This window comes from Macaca fascicularis, chromosome 19, assembly GCF_037993035.2.
Source record: "Macaca fascicularis isolate 582-1 chromosome 19, T2T-MFA8v1.1".
Lineage (NCBI taxonomy): Eukaryota > Metazoa > Chordata > Mammalia > Primates > Cercopithecidae > Macaca > Macaca fascicularis.
The window spans coordinates 16,460,714-16,478,584 of NC_088393.1; the positions used below are offsets into that span (position 1 = coordinate 16,460,714).

General features: G+C 51.7%; 1 protein-coding gene and 1 long non-coding RNA gene across 18 annotated transcripts; one reads left to right on the forward strand and one right to left on the reverse strand.

Moving 5' to 3' along the window:
- The first annotated feature begins 303 nt into the window (after window positions 1-303).
- HSH2D (hematopoietic SH2 domain containing) lies at window positions 304-16,629 on the forward strand. Of its 17 annotated transcripts, none has more exons than XR_012428515.1 (7): window positions 304-376; window positions 5,603-5,754; window positions 9,777-9,866; window positions 11,467-11,628; window positions 12,657-12,749; window positions 13,255-13,341; window positions 15,448-15,482. XR_012428515.1 is itself a non-coding variant. In XM_074026240.1 (7 exons), the coding sequence occupies exons 5-7, from the start codon at window positions 11,492-11,494 to the stop codon at window positions 16,030-16,032; spliced, it is 819 nt and encodes a 272-aa protein (XP_073882341.1). In that variant the 5' UTR covers window positions 304-376; window positions 5,603-5,754; window positions 8,659-8,817; window positions 9,777-9,866; window positions 11,467-11,491; the 3' UTR covers window positions 16,033-16,629. The 17 variants fall into 17 exon arrangements, 16 of the variants coding, with proteins under 16 accessions (XP_073882341.1, XP_073882345.1, XP_073882346.1 ...); XM_074026240.1 differs by lacking the exon at window positions 13,255-13,341 and adding an exon at window positions 8,659-8,817 and having other exon boundaries at window positions 11,467-11,632; window positions 15,448-16,629; XM_074026244.1 differs by lacking the exon at window positions 13,255-13,341 and adding an exon at window positions 8,656-8,817 and having other exon boundaries at window positions 5,603-5,695; window positions 11,467-11,632; window positions 15,448-16,629.
- LOC141409217 (uncharacterized) lies at window positions 335-9,701 on the reverse strand. The gene is made up of 2 exons (XR_012428516.1): window positions 8,607-9,701; window positions 335-412 (listed from the first exon to the last, which is right to left on the reverse strand). It is a non-coding gene; the product is annotated as an uncharacterized lncRNA (long non-coding RNA).
- Window positions 16,630-17,871: the final 1,242 nt, after the last annotated feature.

Below are 17,871 nucleotides of genomic sequence, written 5' to 3' on the forward strand. Positions count from 1 at the left end.
GATGTCTCACTCCTCTTCACTGCTTGATAGATTATAGATGCCAGGAGTTGGGGGGGGGGCCTGCACCTGTCTCCTTGTCACCCCTGGGTCCTCCAAAGAGTCGGCACACAGTAGGTGCTCAATAACAACTTGTTGGGGGCAAGGCAGGAGCAAGCTGTGTCTGCACATGTGGCACCAGATGCTTTGCTGGACTGCAGACAGGGTGACTTGGCCTGTCCTTGTTCCACCCCCAGGGCTCACCTGCTTGAAGAAACAGGAACTGCCTCGGGGCAGCCAGCTCCGCCCCATTGACGTGCAGACCTTGAATCGAAACCCAGGCTCCTGCAGGCACTGGTACAGCTACAGCGAGGGCCGCGGCCGTCCACGGATTTCCCAGGTACGTGATCCAAGAGCCTCAGCCCTCCTCTCAGCCCTTGAGGAGACAGAGCATGGGAGCTGGGCTAGGCCAGAAGGAGGGACAGGGCTGGTGGGGCCCGGGGTGGCATGGGTGAGAGCTTCATGGAGGAGGGGGTATTTGTGTGGTGACCACTGGAAAATGGAGCTGGAGTTGGGGAAAGGGGGGGTCTTAGCAGGACAACCGCATGAGCACAGCTGTGGAGAGGCGAGAGAGAGAGCAAGGATGTCTTTAGGTCTGGAATGTGGGTAGCGAGGAAGTAGAGGAGGCCCCCAGACGAGGGTCAGGAGTTTGAATATGAGCATGAGGTCTTTCATCACTAGATATCTGTTCATCAGCAAAGACTCTTGCACCCTCCTCTGTACCGGGCCAGCACAGAGCAAAAAGCGACAACACAAGAACCTAGCCCTAAGTCCTGATCCCTAGGAGACCCCTCAGGCTGGTGGAGACAGAGCAAGATAAAGACATTCTAGCTCCATGGAGTCATGGCTGGACCAGAGAGAGGAACAGCAGGGGAACGTTGGGGACAGAGAGGGGTGCCAGGGCTTTGTCTGGAGGGAGATGCAGGAAAGCTGCCTGGAGGAGGGGACATTTTTACTGGGTTTTGAAGGACAAATAGGAGTTCTTCCAAGTAAAAAAAAAAAAAAAAGAAGAAGAAGAATAAGCCTATAAACATTACCCCATGCTAGGTCACAACTGGATTCATGAATATTATATATCTCTCTCTATATATATACAGTGCCAGCTAAACTTTCCTAGGTAAATATCATTATCCCCAAATTAAAGACAGAAATACAGTCACAGAGAGCGGTTAAGTGAATTATCTGAGGTCACACAGCGGCTAAGTGGGGGAGCTAGGGTTTGAACCCAGGCCATCTGAGTCAGGCCGAATTCCAGGCTTTTTTTTTTTTTTGAGACGGAGTCTTGCTCTGTCGCCCAAGCTGGAGTGCAGTGGCTCCATCTCGGCTCACTGCAAGCTCCGCCTCCTGGGTTCACTCCATTCTCCTGCCTCAGCCTCCCTAGTAGCTGGGACTACAGGCACCCGCCATCACGCCCCTCTAATTTTTTTTATTTTTAGTAGAGACAGGGTTTCACCGTGTTACCTAGGATGGTCTTGATCTCCTGAGCTCGTGATCCGCCCGCCTCGGCCTCCCAAAATGCTGGGATTACAGGCGTGAGCCACCGCGCCCGGCTCAGGCTCTTTTTTTGTTGGTGGTGGTGATGGGGTTTTTTGGGTTTTTATTTTTTGTGTGTGTGAGACGGAGTTTCGCTGTGTTGCTCAGGCTGGAGTGCAGTGGTGCGATCTCGGCTCACTTGCAACCTCTGCCTCCCGGGTTCAAGTGACTCTCCTGCCTCAGCCTCCCAAGTAGCTGAGACTGCAGGCACACGCCACCGTAATTTTTGTATTTTTATTATTTATTTATTTATTTATTTAGAGATGGAGTCTTGCTCTGTTGCCCAGGCTGGAGTGCAGTGGCTCGATCTCAGCTCACTGCAACCTCCGCCTCCCAGGTTCATGCAATTCTCCTGCCTCAGCCTCCATAGTAGCTGGGATTACAGGCGTGAGCCACCTTGCCCAGATAATGTTTATATTTTTATTAGAGATGGGGTTTCACCATGTTGGCCAGGCTGGTCTCAAACTCCTGGCCTTAGGTGATCCACCTGCCTCAGGCTCCAACAGTGCCAGCATTGCAGGTGTTAGTCACTGCACCCAACCTCCAATTCCAGGCTCTTAATCGCTTTGTCACCCTGCTTTATTAAACATTTCTTAATACAGTTGCTTAATTTTGGTTGCCCCAGAATTCCTTCCGGCCATATCCCAGAGGTTATACTTGACATCCAGTTGGAGAAAGTCAATATTGATTGCCATTGGTCAACGGGCCCTGCCTCCTCATAGAAACAGCCCAGTAAAAAGATCTTTTGAGATATTGAAACATTAGATGGGGCCAATGGGTGGAGGGAGTGAGCTCCAGTTTAAGGACAGAATTTAGGGTGAGCAGCCGGGCGCAGTGGCTCACACCTGTAATCCCAGCACTTTGGGAGGCCAAGGCGGGTGGATCACTTGAGGTCGGGAGTTGGAGACCAGCCTGGCCAACATGGTGAAACTCCATCTCTGCTAAAAATACAAAAACGAGCCAGGCGTGGTGGCACATGTCTGTAATCCCAGCTATTCAAGAGGCTAAGGCAGGAGAATCACTTGAACCTGGGAGGCGGAAGTTGCAGTGAGTTGAGATGGCGCTGCTGCACTCCAGCCTGGGCGACAGAGCGAGACTCCATCTCAAAAAAAGAAAAAGAATTAAGCATGAGCAAGAGGGGTCCCAAAGGAACTATCTAGCAAGATACAATCCTTTGGCTCGTTTTATACTCACTTAATACTGTTTTGCAAAACGGTGCTGCTTTCTTTCTCCAGCTCTGTCATTGGTACACAAAGTCCTGTGGTACTGCATGCTTAAAATTGTCAAGTATGTGAATTAATGATGCATCTGACATATCGTAGGTGTGCCATGAGTGGCTACAATGTGTGCTGACGTTGGTGGCAGAAATGACTGTCTGAAGCCACATTTCTCTGGTGTTTAATGAAACCAAGGCAGCCAGGCACGGTGGCTGGTGCCTGTAATCCCAGTATGTTGGGAGGCTGAGGTGTTAGAACTGCTTGAGCCCAGGAGTTCGAGGCCAGCCTGGACAACAGAGCAAGACCCTGTCCCTACAAAAAAAATTTTCGAAATTAGCCAGGCATGATAATGCATGCCTGTAGTCCCAACTACTTGGGAGGTTGAGGTGGGAGGATTGCTTGAACCTGAGAGGTTGAGGCTGCAGTGAGTGTGAGCTGTGATGGCGGCATTGCACACTCTAGCCTCGGGAACAGAGGGAAACCCTGAGAGAGAGAGAGAAAGAGAGAGAGAGAGAGAGAGAGAGAGAGCCACCACCAATGGGTCAGCTGTTTCTTTCATTCACTTGCCATTTTGCCATTTCCTCATTCCTCTGGGGGCATTGATATTTACTTAATATTTAAATATTCTATTCTTTTTTTCTTTTTTTTTGAGACAGTGTCTCACTCTGTCCCTCAGGCTGGAGTGCAATGGCGTGATCTCGGCTCACTGCAACCTCCGCCTCCTGGGTTCTAGCGATTCTCCTGCCTCAACCTCCTGAGTAGCTGGGATTACAGGCACCCACCATCACGTCTGGCTAATTTTTATAGAGACGGGGGTTCACCATGTTGGCCAGGTCTCGAATCCCTGACCTCAGGTGATCCACCTGCCTCAGCCTCCCAAAGTGCTGGGATTACAGGCGTGAACCACCACGCCCAGCTCTAAATACTCTACTCTTAAATTTTTAAAATATTTATTTATAAAAGGAACTTTCTAGTCCTTGCAAGAATGGCATAAGAGCCTAGGCACAATGGCTCATGCCTGTAATCCTAGCACTTTGGAAGACTGACACAGGCGGACTGTTTGAGTCCAGGAGTTTGAGACCAATGTGGGCAGGAAGGTGAAACCCCATCTCTACAAAAATACAAAAATTAGCCAGGCATGGTGGCACATGCCTGTGGTCCCAGCTACTTGAGGGACTGAGGTGGGAGAATCACTTGAGGGAAGAAAGTCGAGGCTGCAGTAAGCCAAGATGGAGCCACTGCATTCCAGCCTGGGTGACAGAGTGAGACCCTATCTCAAAAAAAAGAGAAAAAAACACAATGGCATAAGCAGAATAAAAGGAAAAGTCCTTGAAGGACTTTGAGGATGAGCCAATGAATGAATGTGTAAAATCTATCAGGCACATAGTAGGTGCCCAAAAAACACAAGCCAGCTTTTTTGTTTTTTTGTTTTTTTGAGACGGAGTCTCACTCTGTTGCCCAGGTTGGAGTGCAGTGGTGCAGTCTCGGCTCACTGCAGCCTCTGTCTCCTGGGTTCAAGTGATTCTCGTGCCTCAGCCTCCCAAGTAGTTGGGATTATAGGCACGTGCCGCTGTGCCCAGCTCATTTTTGCATTTTTGTAATGACAGGGTTTCACCACGTGGCCCAGGCTGGTCTTGAACTCCTGACCTCAGGTGATCCACCTGCCTCGGTCTCCCAAAGTGCTAGGATTACAGGTGTGAGCCACCACGCCTAGCCACACAAGCCAGTTTTTTTGTTGTTTTTGAAACGTGGTCTTGCTCTGTTCCCCAGACTGGAGTGCAGTGGCACAACCACGGCTCACTGCAGCCACATCCTTCCGAGCTTAAGGGATCCTCCCACCTCAGCCTCCCGAGTAGCTGGGACTACAGGCATGCACCACCGCACCCAGCTAATTTTTAAATTTATTTTATTTATGTATTTACTTATTTATTTTTTTGAGATGGAGTCTCACTCTGTCGTCCAGGCTGGAGTACAGTGGCGCCATCTTGGCTCACTGCAACCTCTGCCCCACCAGGTTCAAGCGATTCTCCTGCCTCAGCCTTTGGAGTAGCTGGGATTACAGGTGCCCACCACCACGCCCAGCTAATTTTTGTATTTTTAGTAGAGATGGATTTCACCATGTTGGCCAGGCATGGTCTCAAACTCCTGACCTCAGGTGGATGATCCACCCACCTTGGCTTCCCAAAGTGCTGAGATTACAGGCGTGAGCCACTGCACCTGGCCAAATTGTAAAATTTTTTGTAGAGATGGGGGTCTCACTATGTTGCCCAGGCTGGTCTGGAACTCCTGGGCTCAAGCCATCCTCTCACCTTGGCCTCCCAAAGTGCTAGGATTACCCATGTGAGCCATCACACCTGGCCACAAGCCAGTTTTAAGTCCATTGCTCTGTCCACCCTGCAGAACTTCTCAAAGGAGGAGGTACCATAAGCTTCAAGAACAGAGCAAAGATAAGAGGTGCATCAGCGGCCGGGCGCGGTGGCTCAAGCCTGTAATCCCAGCACTTTGGGAGGCCGAGACGGGCGGATCACGAGGTCAGGAGATCGAGACCATCCTGGCTAACACGGTGAAACCCCGTCTCTACTAAAAAATACAAAAAAACTAGCCGGGCGCGGTGGCGGGCGCTTGTAGTCCCAACTACTCGGGAGGCTGAGGCAGGAGAATGGCGTGAACCCGGGAGGCGGAGCGTGCAGTGAGCTGAGATCCGGCCACTGCACTCCAGCCTGGGCGACAGAGCGAGACTCCGTCTCAAAAAAAAAAAAAAAAAAAAAAAGAGGTGCATCAGCTTGATTCTTGTCTTCCCTCCCTTCTCTACCCAGGTGACCTTCCCCCAACCCCAGGAAGCTATGACAGAGGCCAGGAAGCCGCCCCCACTGCTACCCCCACGGCTGGACTGGTTCGTGCACACCCAGGTGGGCCAGCTGGCCCAAGACGGGGTCCCCGAGTGGTTCCATGGTGCAATCTCAAGAGAGTGAGGACACACCCACACCCTCCACCCTGCCCTCCCCACTCTTTCCTTGTCTGTCCCTACCCTGGGCAGCTTTTAACTGCAGAATTCTGGACTTGGCTCAGCTCAGTGTGGCAAGAGTGTAAAATGAGCTCCAGGCTCCCAGGCTTGAATCCTGCCACCTGTGTGGGCTCACTGTGTGACCTGGGGCAAGTTACTTGCTCTCTCTCTCAGCTTTCTCTATACAAGTGGCCAACAGGCCAGCACTGCCAGGGACCTGGCGGCACCCCACACCTCGCCCAGGCCAGGCAGGATACAGCCTCAGAATCTTTCTTTCTTTCTTTTTGAGACACAGCCTCACTCCGTCACCTAGGCTGGAGTGCAGAGGCGCAATCTTGGCTCACTGCAACCTCTGCCTCCCGGGTTCAAGCGATTCTTCCACCTCAACCTCCCGAGTAGCTGGGATTACAGGCACGTGCCACCAAGCCTGGCTAATTTTTGTGTTTATAGTAGAGACAGGGTTTCACCATGTTGGCCAGGCTGGTCTCAAACTCCTGGCCTCAAGTGATCCACCCGCCTCGGCCTCCCAAAATGCTGGGGTTACAGGCGTGAGCCACCGCGCCTGGCTAGAATTTTTCTGAACACAATACCCCAAGCAGCTGCTCTCAACCCATGAGGGTACAACCAATGTGCCCTTTCTTTTTTTTTTTTTTTTTCTTTCTTTCTTTTTTTTTTTGATAGAGTTCTGCTCCGGTTGCCCAGGCTGGAGCGCAGTGGCGCGATCTCAGCTCACTGCAGCCTCCACCTCCTGGGTTCAAGCAATCCTCCTGCCTCATGAGTAGCTGGGACTACAGGCATGCACCACCACGCCCGGCTAATATGTGTATTTTTAGTAGAGACAGGGTTTCACCATGGTGGCCAGGCTAGTCTCGAACTCCTGACCTCAAGTGATCCGCCTGCCTCGGCCTCCCAAAGTGCCGGGATTACAGGCGTGAGCCACTGTGTCTGGCCCTAATGTGCCGTTTCTACCTCAGACTGTGAGCTCTGAGGATGTGTGCCCGGCTCTAACTAAATGGAGGAACAAATATTTATTGCCACCCTCTGCATGCAGGAACTTGAGAAAATTCTGTGAAGGCCACAGAGAGGAAGTAGTGTTGGTGATGGTTTCTGAGCTCTGGGCCTTGCTGTCTAACAAAAATATAACATGGGTTGCACACTGCAATTTTTTAAAAAATTTAGTAGCTATATTAAAAGAAGCAGCTGGGTGCAGTGGCACTTACCTTTAATCCCAGCTACTCGGAATGCTGAGGCAGAAGGATCGCTTGAGCCCAGGAGTTCAAGGCTGGTCTGGACAACATAGTGAGACTCCATCTCTAAAAGGAATTTTTAGGCCGGGCGCGGTGGCTCATACTTGTAATTCCAGCACTTTGGGAGGCTGAGGCGGGCAGACCACCTGAGGTCAGGAGTTCAAGACCAGCCTGGACAACATGGTGAAAGTTTGTGTCTACTAAAAATACAAAATTAGCCAAGCATGGTGGTGCATGTCTGTAATCCCAGCTACTCGGGAGGCTGAGGCAGGAGAATCACTTGAATCCAGGAGGTGGAGGTTGCAGTGAGCTGAGATGGAGCCATTGCACTGCAGCCTGAGCAACAAGAGCGAAACTACGTCTCAAAAAAGAAAAAAAAAAAAATTAACTGTGCATGGTGACGCGTTCCTGTAATCCCAGCTTCCCAGCTATTCAGGTGGCTGAGGCAGGAGACTTGCTGGGACCCTGGAGGCAGAGGCTGCAGTAAGCCGAGATCGTGCCATGCACTCCAGCCTGGGTGACAGAGCGAGACTCCAACTCAAAAAAAAAAAAAAAAAAAAAAATTAAAAAAAGTTAGCCGGGTGTGTGGCATATGCCTGTGGTTCTGTGTACTGAGGAGGCTGAGGTGAGAGGATCTCTTGAGCCCAGGAAATCAAGGTTTCAGTGAGCTATGATTGCACCTCTGCATTCCAGCCTGAGTGATAGAGCAAGACCCTGTCTCAAAAACAAAAAACGGTTCATCAAACAGTATATATTCCTTTTTTGTGCTGTTTTGGAAATCAGTACAAAAGGCCAGTGACCTCTGTATTGAATAGTGCAGGACCAGCTTGTCCCACGGAAGGCCGCCTTCCTCTCTGTGAACTCCAGATAATAATGGTAATAATCTAGAAAATAGACCGGGTGCAGTGGCTCACTCCTGTAATCCCAGCACTTTGGGAGGCCGAGGCGGGTGAATCACCAGAGGTCAGGAATTCGAGACCAGCCTGGCCAACATGGTGAAACCCCGTCTCTACTAAAAATACAAAAAATTAGCTGGGCGTGGTTGCGGGTACTTGTAATCCCAGTTACTTGGGAGGCTGAGGCAGGAGAATAGCTTGAACCAGAGAGGCACAGGTTCCAGTGAGCCAAGATCGCATCATTGCACTCCAGCCTGGGCAACAAAAGCAAAACTCCGTCTCAAAAAAAAAAAAAAAAAAAAAAAAAGGCTGGGCGCAGTGGCTCAAGCCTGTAATCCCAGCACTTTGGGAGGCCGAGACGGGCGGATCACGAGGTCAGGAGATCGAGACCATCCTGGCTAACACGGTGAAACCCCGTCTCTACTAAAAAAAATACAAAAAAAAAAAAACTAGCTCGGCGTGGTGGCGGGCGCCTGTAGTCCCAGCTACTCGGGAGGCTGAGGCAGGAGAATGGTGTAAACCCGGGAGGCGGAGCTTGCAGTGAGCTGAGATCCAGCCACTGCACTCCAGCCTGGGCGACAGAGCGAGACTCCGTCTCAAAAAAAAAAAAAAAAAAAAAAAAGAGAAAGAGAATAATAATAATAATAACAGCAAACATTTTGGGAGCACTTACCAGGTAGCAACTGTCATGCTTATGTTGCAAGTTCTTTCTCTTCTCACAGCAGCCTTGGAAGTGGCGTTTACTTTCCCCTTGAGGAAGCTGACAGAGAGACGATTGCCTGAGGTCACACAGCTGATGGACAGTAGAGCTGGGTTTTGCACTCGAATGCATCTGAGTATATGAGTCCTTCTTTGTTACTTGTGACACCTTGATCCACCCAAAGGTGCCTTAATCGGGGGATTCTAGGCATTGGGATGGGGCTGTGGGAGATGGGAGGAGGTCTGGCCTGAGATCAAGGTCATCAGATGCCTCCTAGTTCCTCAGGGGGAACATCCCTAATCCCTGAATAGCCCAAGGTGTGCAACAACTGAAAAACAAACAAACAAACAAACAAAAAAACCCGATGGGTTTGGGGTGTTTGTTCATTTAGAAAACAGGCCGGGCGTGGTGGCTCATGCCTGTAATCCCAGCACTTTGGGAGGCTGAGGCAGGTGGGTCACTTAAGGACAGGGGTTTGAGACCAGCCTGGCCAACATGGTGAAACCCTGTCTCTACTAAAAATACAAAAAATAGCCGGGCATGGTGGCGGGTGCCTGTAATCCCAGCTACTTGGGAGGCTAAGGCAAGAAGAATCACTTGAACCTAGGAGGTTGAGGCTGCAGCAAGCTGAGATCGCACCATTGCACTCGGCCTGGGCAACAGAGCGAGACTCTGTCTCAAAAAAAAAAAAAAGGGAAAAAAAGAGGCCGCGCACAGTGGCTTGCACCTATAATCCCAGCACTTTGGGAGGCCGTGACGGGCGGATCACGAGATCAGGAGATTGAGGCCGTCCTGGCTAACACGGTGAAACCCCACCTCTACTAAAATATACAAAAAAATTAGCCGGGCGTGGTGGCGGGCACCTGTAGTCCCAGCTACTCGGGAGGCTGAGGCAGGAGAATGGCGTGAACCCGGGAGGTGGAGCTTGCAGTGAGCCGAGATCGCGCCACGGCACTCCAGCCTGGGCGACAGAGCGAGACTGTCTGAAAAAAAAAAGAAAAGAAAAAAAGGAAAATGAAAACTACCAGCCTTCTGCATGAATGATCCCATGGCCCCCGGAGTTTAACTGGTACGCGGGGCGGCTGGACTGTGTCATTTCCTTTCTGTGTGTGTGTCATTTCCTTTCTGTGTGTGCCCTTCCAGGGATGCTGAGGACTTGCTGGAGTCACAGCCGCTGGGATCCTTTCTCATCAGGGTCAGTCACAGCCACGTGGGCTACACACTTTCCTACAAGTAAGGCCTGGGCCGGGGGCCAGGGCAGGGGCAGGTGGGCTCTGGGGTTTCCTTGGAGGGGGCAAGGGGTGCTTCATGTCATAGCTTCTCAGAAAGCAGCAGTAACTGAGGCCGTGGGTCTGAGAACGGGAGCTGCTGGGGACCTAAGATTGGCAGCTTCTCTCCCTCCACCCCTCACAATCTAATTAGTGATTCCCTGACTGTGTGTTAGGGAAACCCAGGGAAGCCCAGCTCCTTAAGACCTGAAAGCCAAACAAATCCAGAGGATTCCAGGCCAAAGGAAGAAAAACCCAATGGCTCAATTAGAGTCATCCACGGTGGGAAAAACTTATCCAAGGCTCAGCTCTGCCATTACATGCTCTGTGACCTTAGACAAGTTACTCAACCTCTCTATGCCTTCAGTAAAGGAGTGTCACACTTTAATTCAGAGTGTTCATGTGAGGATTAACTGAGATACAGTCAGCACATAGAGAGCCATTAATATACATTCATTGGTTAACTAAGCATTTATTCAGCACTTGCTGTGTGCCAGGCACACAGCCTTAGGTTGGGGCTTTCTTTTTGCTTTTCTTTTTGAGACAGAGTCTCGCGCTGTCACCCAGGCTGGAGTGCAGTGGCATGATCTCGGCTCACTGCAACTTCCACCTCCTGGGTTCAAGCGATTCCCCTGCTTCAGCCTCCCCAGTAGCTGGGATTACAGGCACCTGCCACTGTTGCTGTCGGTTCCTATGGGAGGGAATGAAGGAGGCAGACGTAGAAATTAAGACAAAGACAAAAAATCTGTTTTAAAAGTAGGGGTCGGGGGCTCTTTGCTTCTAGTGAGCAAAGGCAGCTTTGAGCTTCCACAGCCCTTCGTATTTATTAGATAGAAAGAGCAGGAAGGGAGAGGTAACAGTTGGTCAGCTGCTTGATTTTTCACAGGTACACATAATTGCTTTCTTTGTACAACAGGCTTCAGACGTGCCTATAGTTAACCACAAGGAACACTGTGCTTGGGGCGTGATTGCCCTCAGCACTCCTTCTGGCAGCAAACACAGTTGTCAGTTTTCCAACATCCTGCTTTCATAAGAACAGTTTTCCGTTTACTCACATAGCCTCCAGTGGTATACTGAGTTGGTCACGACCCCCATTTTCTTGGCCTGTAACATGCCACCACACCTGGCTAATTTTTGTATTTTTAGGAGAGACAAGGTTTCACCATGTTGGCCAGGCTGGACTGCAACTCCCGGCCTCGAGTAATCCGCCTGCCTCAGCCTCCCAAAGTGCTGGGATTACAGGCGTGAGCCACCATGCCCAGCTTTCATTATCATTTCTATTGATCACTTACCCCTAGCCAGGCAATAAGTGAAGCTTTTGTCTGTAGTAGCATGTTTTATCTGAGGTCAGCCTTTGTACTCCTGTGTTATAAATGGGGGAAACTGAGGCACAGCGAGGTTAGTAACCTGCTGGGTGTTGCATGGCTAGTCAGTGAAGAAGCCTGCATGGGAACCTGGGGTAGTCCGGCTGTAGCAGTGACGCTGCCAGCCCAAGGGCTGGGGGGGGGACTTGGGGCAGGGATGAGAGGGAGCAGGATGTCCCAGCCCCCTCAGTGTCTCCGCAGAGCCCAAAGCAGCTGCTGCCATTTCATGGTGAAGCTCTTGGATGATGGAACTTTCATAATCCCCGGGGAGAAGGTGGCCCACACCTCACTGGACGCCCTGGTCACCTTCCACCAGCAGAATCCAATTGAGCCGCGCAGGGAGCTGCTGACACAGCCCTGCAGGCAGGTGAGGGCGGGGGCCCACAAGGTTCACAGCCATCTCCTTGGGGCCAAGCCCCCCAGACCCCTTTGTTTCCCACGCCCCCATCAGCTTCTATTGATTCTGTCACTCTCATGGTCCTTGGCCCCTCCGGCCCCGCCCCTCGTAGTCCCTCTGCCCCCCACCAGCCGTCTCCCTTGTGGTTCCTGCTTCCCCATGGCTCCGCCCTCCAGGCACATGTCAACAGGCTGATTTTTTATAAGGGTTCATGTGCCAGGTATCATCTTGGCTCACCTGAAGGAATGGCATCTTTCCTTAGAAGGCTCAGTGGGCGTGGCCTGGCTCCCAGTACACTTTCCTTAGAAGGCTCAGTGGGCGTGGCTTGGCTCCCAATAAACTGCTGTGGGTGGAGCATCTTTCCTTAAAAGGCTCAGTGGGTGTGGCCTGGCTCCCAATAAACTGTTGTGGGTGGAGCATCTTTCCTTAAAAGGCACAGTGAGTGGCCTGGCTCCCAATAAACTGTCGTGAGTGGAGCATCTTTCCTTAAAAGGCTCAGTGAGTGGCCTGGCTCCCAATAAACTGCTGTGGGCAGGGCATGTTTCCTTAGAGGACCCAGTGGGCGTGGCCTAGCCCCTAAGAAACTGCTGTGGCAGGGGTATCTTTCCTTAGAAGGCTCAGTGGGTGTGGCCTAGCTCCCAATAAACTGTTATGGGCAGGACATCTTTCCTTATAGGGCTCAGTGGGCCTGGCCTAGCTCCCAAGAAAGTGTGGTGGGTGGGGCATCTTTCCTTAGAAGGCTCAGTGGGTGTGGCCTAGCTCCCAAGAAACTGCTATGGGCGGGGCATCTTTCTTTAGAAGGCTCAGTGGGTGTGTCCCAACCCCTAAGAAATGGCTGTGGGTGGGGCATATTTTCTTATAAAGCTTAGTGGGCGTGGCCTAGGTACTAAGAAACTGCTATTGGAGGGATGGTCCCTGAGACCTGCCTTCCAGGGTCCGTGCTGGACCTTTCCCCCTCCCTAGTGCTGAGCTGCAGGCCCCTTCCGTCCTGCAGAAGGATCCGGCAAACGTGGATTACGAGGATCTCTTCCTCTACTCCAACGCAGTGGCGGAGGCAGCTGCCTGCCCGGTGTCTGCACCTGAGGAGGTATGTATATGACAGGAGGCAGGCACCTCCCACCTGGCTGAGGGGCAGGAGCAGAGGCCGTCAACAGCTGCCAGAGGACGCTCCTTCTAGAATGAGAAGGAGATCCTACAGCTTGGTGCTTTAAACCTTTCCAGTGATTTTCCAACACAGAGATTAAAATTCAAACTAAAATCTCAGTTCCTCTTTCTGCCCATCACCTACCCAGTGCCAGCCCCGCTGCCATACCGTCTGTTGTTCAGACACACCAAGCAAACCTCGGGGTCTCTGCATGTGCCGGTCCCACTTCAGGTCCTTTGCACAAACTATGTGCCCTGCCCCTAGATTTCCCATGTCTTCATTCATTTCTCCTTCAAGTGCCTCCTTCCCCAGGCTCCAGACCTACAGCAACACCTGCATTCTCCTTCACATTACCCTGTTTATTCAGTGCAGCAGACTTCCCAAAAATGTTCTCCCAAATCCTATTTACTTGTGGGTTTTCATGCTCCCTGGCTGCCTCCTCCATCAGACTGTGAGCTCTGAGAGACTGGAAACTCCATCTGGCTTGTTTGCCTTTGCTTCTCCCACCCCTCTGTGAGGACCTGCCATATTGAAGGTGCTTAACTAAGGAATCTGTGGAGTGGATGAATGAATGTATCACAGCATCTTGGGGTTTGGGAGACCTTTAGGCACCCCTAGGTGGAAGCCTAAGTGCTCTCCAAGCCCCCTGCCCAGCAGGGGAAGTTATGACAGTGGTACAAATGAAACAGGCTGGTGCGATGGACATCAGTGGAGGTGGGGGGTGCAAGTGGGGGAAGGCAGTCAGGGAAGGCTTCCTAGAGGAGGTGGCATATAGCTGAGATCTGCAAGGTGAGGAGGAGCCAGTCATACACACAGACACAGGGAGGATATTCCAGGCAGAGGGAATGGCACTTGCAAAAGCCTTGGGGCTTGTTGTGTTTGGAAAACAGAACAACAAAAGCCAGCATATAGATGGAGTGGGGTTAGTGAGAGACTATCAGAAGCTGAAGCCCCAGGGTCAGCAGGAGCCAATAGTGCAGGGCCTTGGGGCCAAGGGGAGGAGCTGGGATTCTATTCCAGTTGCACCAGGGAGGAGCCGTAGGAGACTGTACGCATGGGAGGACTTTTTTTTTTTTTTGAGACGGAGTCTTGCTTTGTCGACCAGGCTAGAGTGCGATGGGGCACAGTCTAGACTCCGCCTCCTGGGTTCAAGCGATTCTCCCGCCTCAGCCTCCCGAGTAGCTGGGACTACAGGTGCATGCTAGTTTTTGTATTTTTAGTAGAGACAGGGTTTCACCATGTTGGCCAGACTGGTCTCAAACCCCTGACCTCACGATCTGCCCACCTCGGCCTCCCAAAGTGCTGGGATTATAGGCGTGAGCCACCACACCTGGCCGGGACTGGTGGTTTTAAATGTTTCCTGTGGCTACTGGCTGCAGAAGGGGCTTTCCGGGCTACTGGTGGAGATGGAAAGGAGGAGGAAGTGAGGTGGGGATGGGGGACAGTGTCAAGGTGGGAGGGATGAAAATGAGAGCCCAGGTGTGGAAAGAAACATGGATATTTGGTCTGCACAATGGCTCACACCTGTAATCCCAGTGCTTTGGGAGGATGAGGCAAGAGGATTGCTTGAGGCCAGGACTTTGAGACCAGCGTGGGCAACATAGCAAGACCGTGTCTCCACAAAAAATTAAAAAATTAGCCAGGCATGGTGGCGCATGCCTGTAGTCAGCTACTCTGGAGGCTGAGGTGGGAGGATTGCTGGACCCTGGGAGGTCAAGGCTACAGTAAGCCATGATTGCACCACTGCACTCCAGCCTGAGTGACAGAGCAAGACCCTGTCAAAAACAACAAAAATTTGGAGAGACGGGGTCTCACTACACTGCCCAGGCTGGTCTCAAACTCCTGGCCTCAAGCAATCCTCCTGCCTCAGCCTCCCAAAGCACTGGGATTATAGGTGTGAGCTATCACATCTGGCCCCACATTTTTGTAGAGATAGTTATTTCATAACCTCTGAAAATCAGATAAAATTCACATTTCCATGTTTATAAATAAAGCTATATTAGAAGCCAGGCACGCTCATTGGTTGACGTGTGATCTCTGGCATCCCCTACAACAGCAGAGCTAAGTAATTGAGACAGATGGTACAGCCTGCAAAGCTGAAATATTTACTCTCTGACTGTTTGTAAGGGAAGTTTGCCAGGCCAGGCGTGTTGGCTCATGCCTGTAATCCCAGCACTTTGGGAGGCCGAGGTGGGTGGATCACCTGAGATCAGGAGTTCAAGACTACCGGGGCCAACATAGTGAAACCATGTCTCTACTAAAAATACAAAAATTAGCCAGGCGTGGTGGTGTACTTGTAGTCCCAGCTACTTGGGAGGCAGGAGAATCGCTTGAACCCAGGAGGTGGAGGTTGCAGTGAGCTGAGATTGCACCACTGCACTCCAGACTGGGCGACACAGTGAAACTCCATCTCAAAAAAAAAAAAAAAAAAGAAGAAGAACAAGTTTGCCAGCCCCTGGGGGAGATAGTGAAGCCATTTACTGAGATAAGAAAGACAGGGCATGGGATCCGGTTTGGGGGTTCACACGGGGACGTTTCTCAGCCCCAGGGTGTCTGGGTGGAACCCAGGCTCCAATTTCTGGGACAGATGCAGTACTTTGGTGGGCGAGCTGCCCCAGGCCTCACCCAGTCTTGTTTTCAGGCCTCCCCAAAGCCAGTCCTGCGTCACCAATCAAAGGAAAGGAAGCCGTCATCAGAGATGAACAGAGTAACCACCGAGGAAGCCACTTCCTCCTGCCCCCCAAAAACCCCTCTTGGAGAGACCCGCCAGAAACTCTGGAGGAGCCTCAAAATGCTCCCCCAGAGAGGCCAGAGGGTCCGGCAGCAGCTGAAAAGCCACCTCGTCACTGTGAGCCTGCCGTCACTCTTAGATGTCCGGAGATCCACGGTGATCTCAGGCCCTGGGACCGGAAAAGGCAGCGAAGATCACTCAGGGGATCCCACTTCGGGGGACAGAGTCCACACGGATCCCTGTGTGGTCACATCTCTCAAAAGCCCCTCACAGCCCCAGGCACCAAAAGACAGAAAGATCCCTACCAGGAAGGCCGAGAGGTCGGCCAGCTACAATGAGGTGACCCCGGGGGACAGGAGTTGGCACCAAATGGTAATGAGAGCTCTGTCCTCCCAGGAGTCCACACCAGAACACCAGGGCTTGGCAGAGCCTGAGAACGACCAGCTCCCGGAGGAGTACCAACAACCGCCACCGTTTGCCCCTGGGTACTGCTAGAGAACAGGTCCACCCTGGCTCTGTCCTCTTGCTACCGGGGGCTGCCACACTCCTGAATGTCCTAACGTTTCTTCCATGGCCCCACACCATGGCATCCGGGAGTCTTTGGGAACCCGGGAAACGGAACGAAGATGTTTTTGGGGTCTGTTCCTGCAGTGACCCGTGGGGCGAGCTGGTTATTTTAGCAATAATCATCAGAGTGACGCTGATGGTTCGGGGCGCCTCCTGTGCATCAGCGCCCGTGCCAGACCCTCTATTCATTATTTGACGCCTGAGAGCAAGCCCCTCAGGTAGCGTCACCCTCCATGTTTTGAAGAAGAGACTGAGGTTCCGAGAGGATAAGAGGCGTGACCAAGGCCACAGAGCTATGGCGGTCAGCACCAGGATTTGAAGCCAGGTGAATCCGAGCCCTTTTCCCACAGCATCTGTTTGTTCCGTTGTCTAAAAGCACACTTCTGGCCGGGCGCAGTGGCTCATGCCTGTAGTCCCAGCACTTTGAGGGGCCAAGGCAGGCAGATTGCTTGAGGCCAGGAGTTCGAGACCAGCCTGGCCAACATGGTGAAACCCCGTCTATATTAAAAAATTCAAAAATTACCTGGACATGATGGCACATGCCTATAATCCCAGCTAGTTGGGAGCCTGAGGCAGGAGAATCGCTTGAACCCAGGAGGCAGAGGTTGCAGTGAGCCAAGATCGCATCACTGCAGTGCAGCCTGGATGACAGGGTGAGACTCCATCTCAAAAAATAAATAAATAAATAAAAATGAAATACAAAAAATAAAAGCACGCTGCGGGGTCTCTCACCAACCGGAGCTGCGTCCAGGCTCAACTCCGAGTGTGTCCCCAGTGGCACCCGTGGTGGTTCATGCTTTCCTCCTGGGGTTTTCATACAGATGAAGGAGACGAGATGTGTTGAGGGCTTGGTGTGCAGTAGGTGCTTGGACATCATCAGTGTTGGTTTCAGGAGAAGCACATGAGCCTCTTACCTTTAAAAAGGGAAGAGGCAACCAGGTGTGGTGGCTCACACCTGTAATCCCAGCACTTTGGGAGGCCGAGGCGGGCAGAACACAAGGTCAGGAGATCGAGACCATCCTGGCTAACACAGTGAAACCCCGTCTCTACTAAAAATACAAAAAATTAGCCAGGCGTGGTGGCGGGCGCCTGTAGTCCCAGCTACTCAGGAGGCTAAGGCAGGAGAATAGCATGAACTCGGGAGGCGGAGCTTGCAGTGAGCCAAGATTGCACCACTGCACTCCAGCCTGGGTGACAGAACGAAGACTCTGTCTCAAAAAAAAAAAAAAAAAGGGAAGAGGCAGCCATGTGTGGTGGCTCATGCCTGTAATCCCAGCACTTCAAGAGGCTGAGGTGGGAGTATCGCTCAAGCCCAGGATTTCAAGACCAGGCTGGGCAACATGGCAAGGCCTCATATCTACAAAAATTCAAAAAATTAGCCAAGTGTAGTGGCACACGCCTGTAGTCCCAGCTATTTGGGAGGCTGAGACGGGAGGATCATCTGAGCCCAGGAGTTCAAGGCTGCAGTGAGTCATGATCACCCCACTTCAACCTGAGCAACAGAGAGAGACCTTGTCTCAAAAAAGAAAAGAAAAGAAAAAAAAATTGGCCGGGTGCAGTGGCTCATGCCTGTAATCCCAGCACTTTGGGAGGCCAAGGCAGGTGGATCACCTGAGGTCAGGAGTTCAAGACCAGCCTGGCCAACATGGTGAAACCCCATCTCTACTAAAAACTACAGAAATTAGCCAGGTGTGGTGGCTCACGCCTGTAATCCCAACTACTAAGGAGGCTGAGGCAGGAGAATAGCTTGAACCTGGGAGGCAGAGG

What these genes read in the sequence shown, in the direction of transcription:
- HSH2D (XM_074026237.1), top strand. Translation starts at nt 11,234, where the DNA reads ATGTTTTATCTGAGGTCAGCCTTTGTACTCCTGTGTTATAAATGGGGG. An exon ending in TGACACAGCCCTGCAGGCAG is followed by an intron (nt 11,633 to 12,656) that starts GTGAGGGCGGGG and finishes TCCGTCCTGCAG; the next exon opens with AAGGATCCGGCAAACGTGGA. An exon ending in CGGTGTCTGCACCTGAGGAG is followed by an intron (nt 12,750 to 15,447) that starts GTATGTATATGA and finishes TCTTGTTTTCAG; the next exon opens with GCCTCCCCAAAGCCAGTCCT.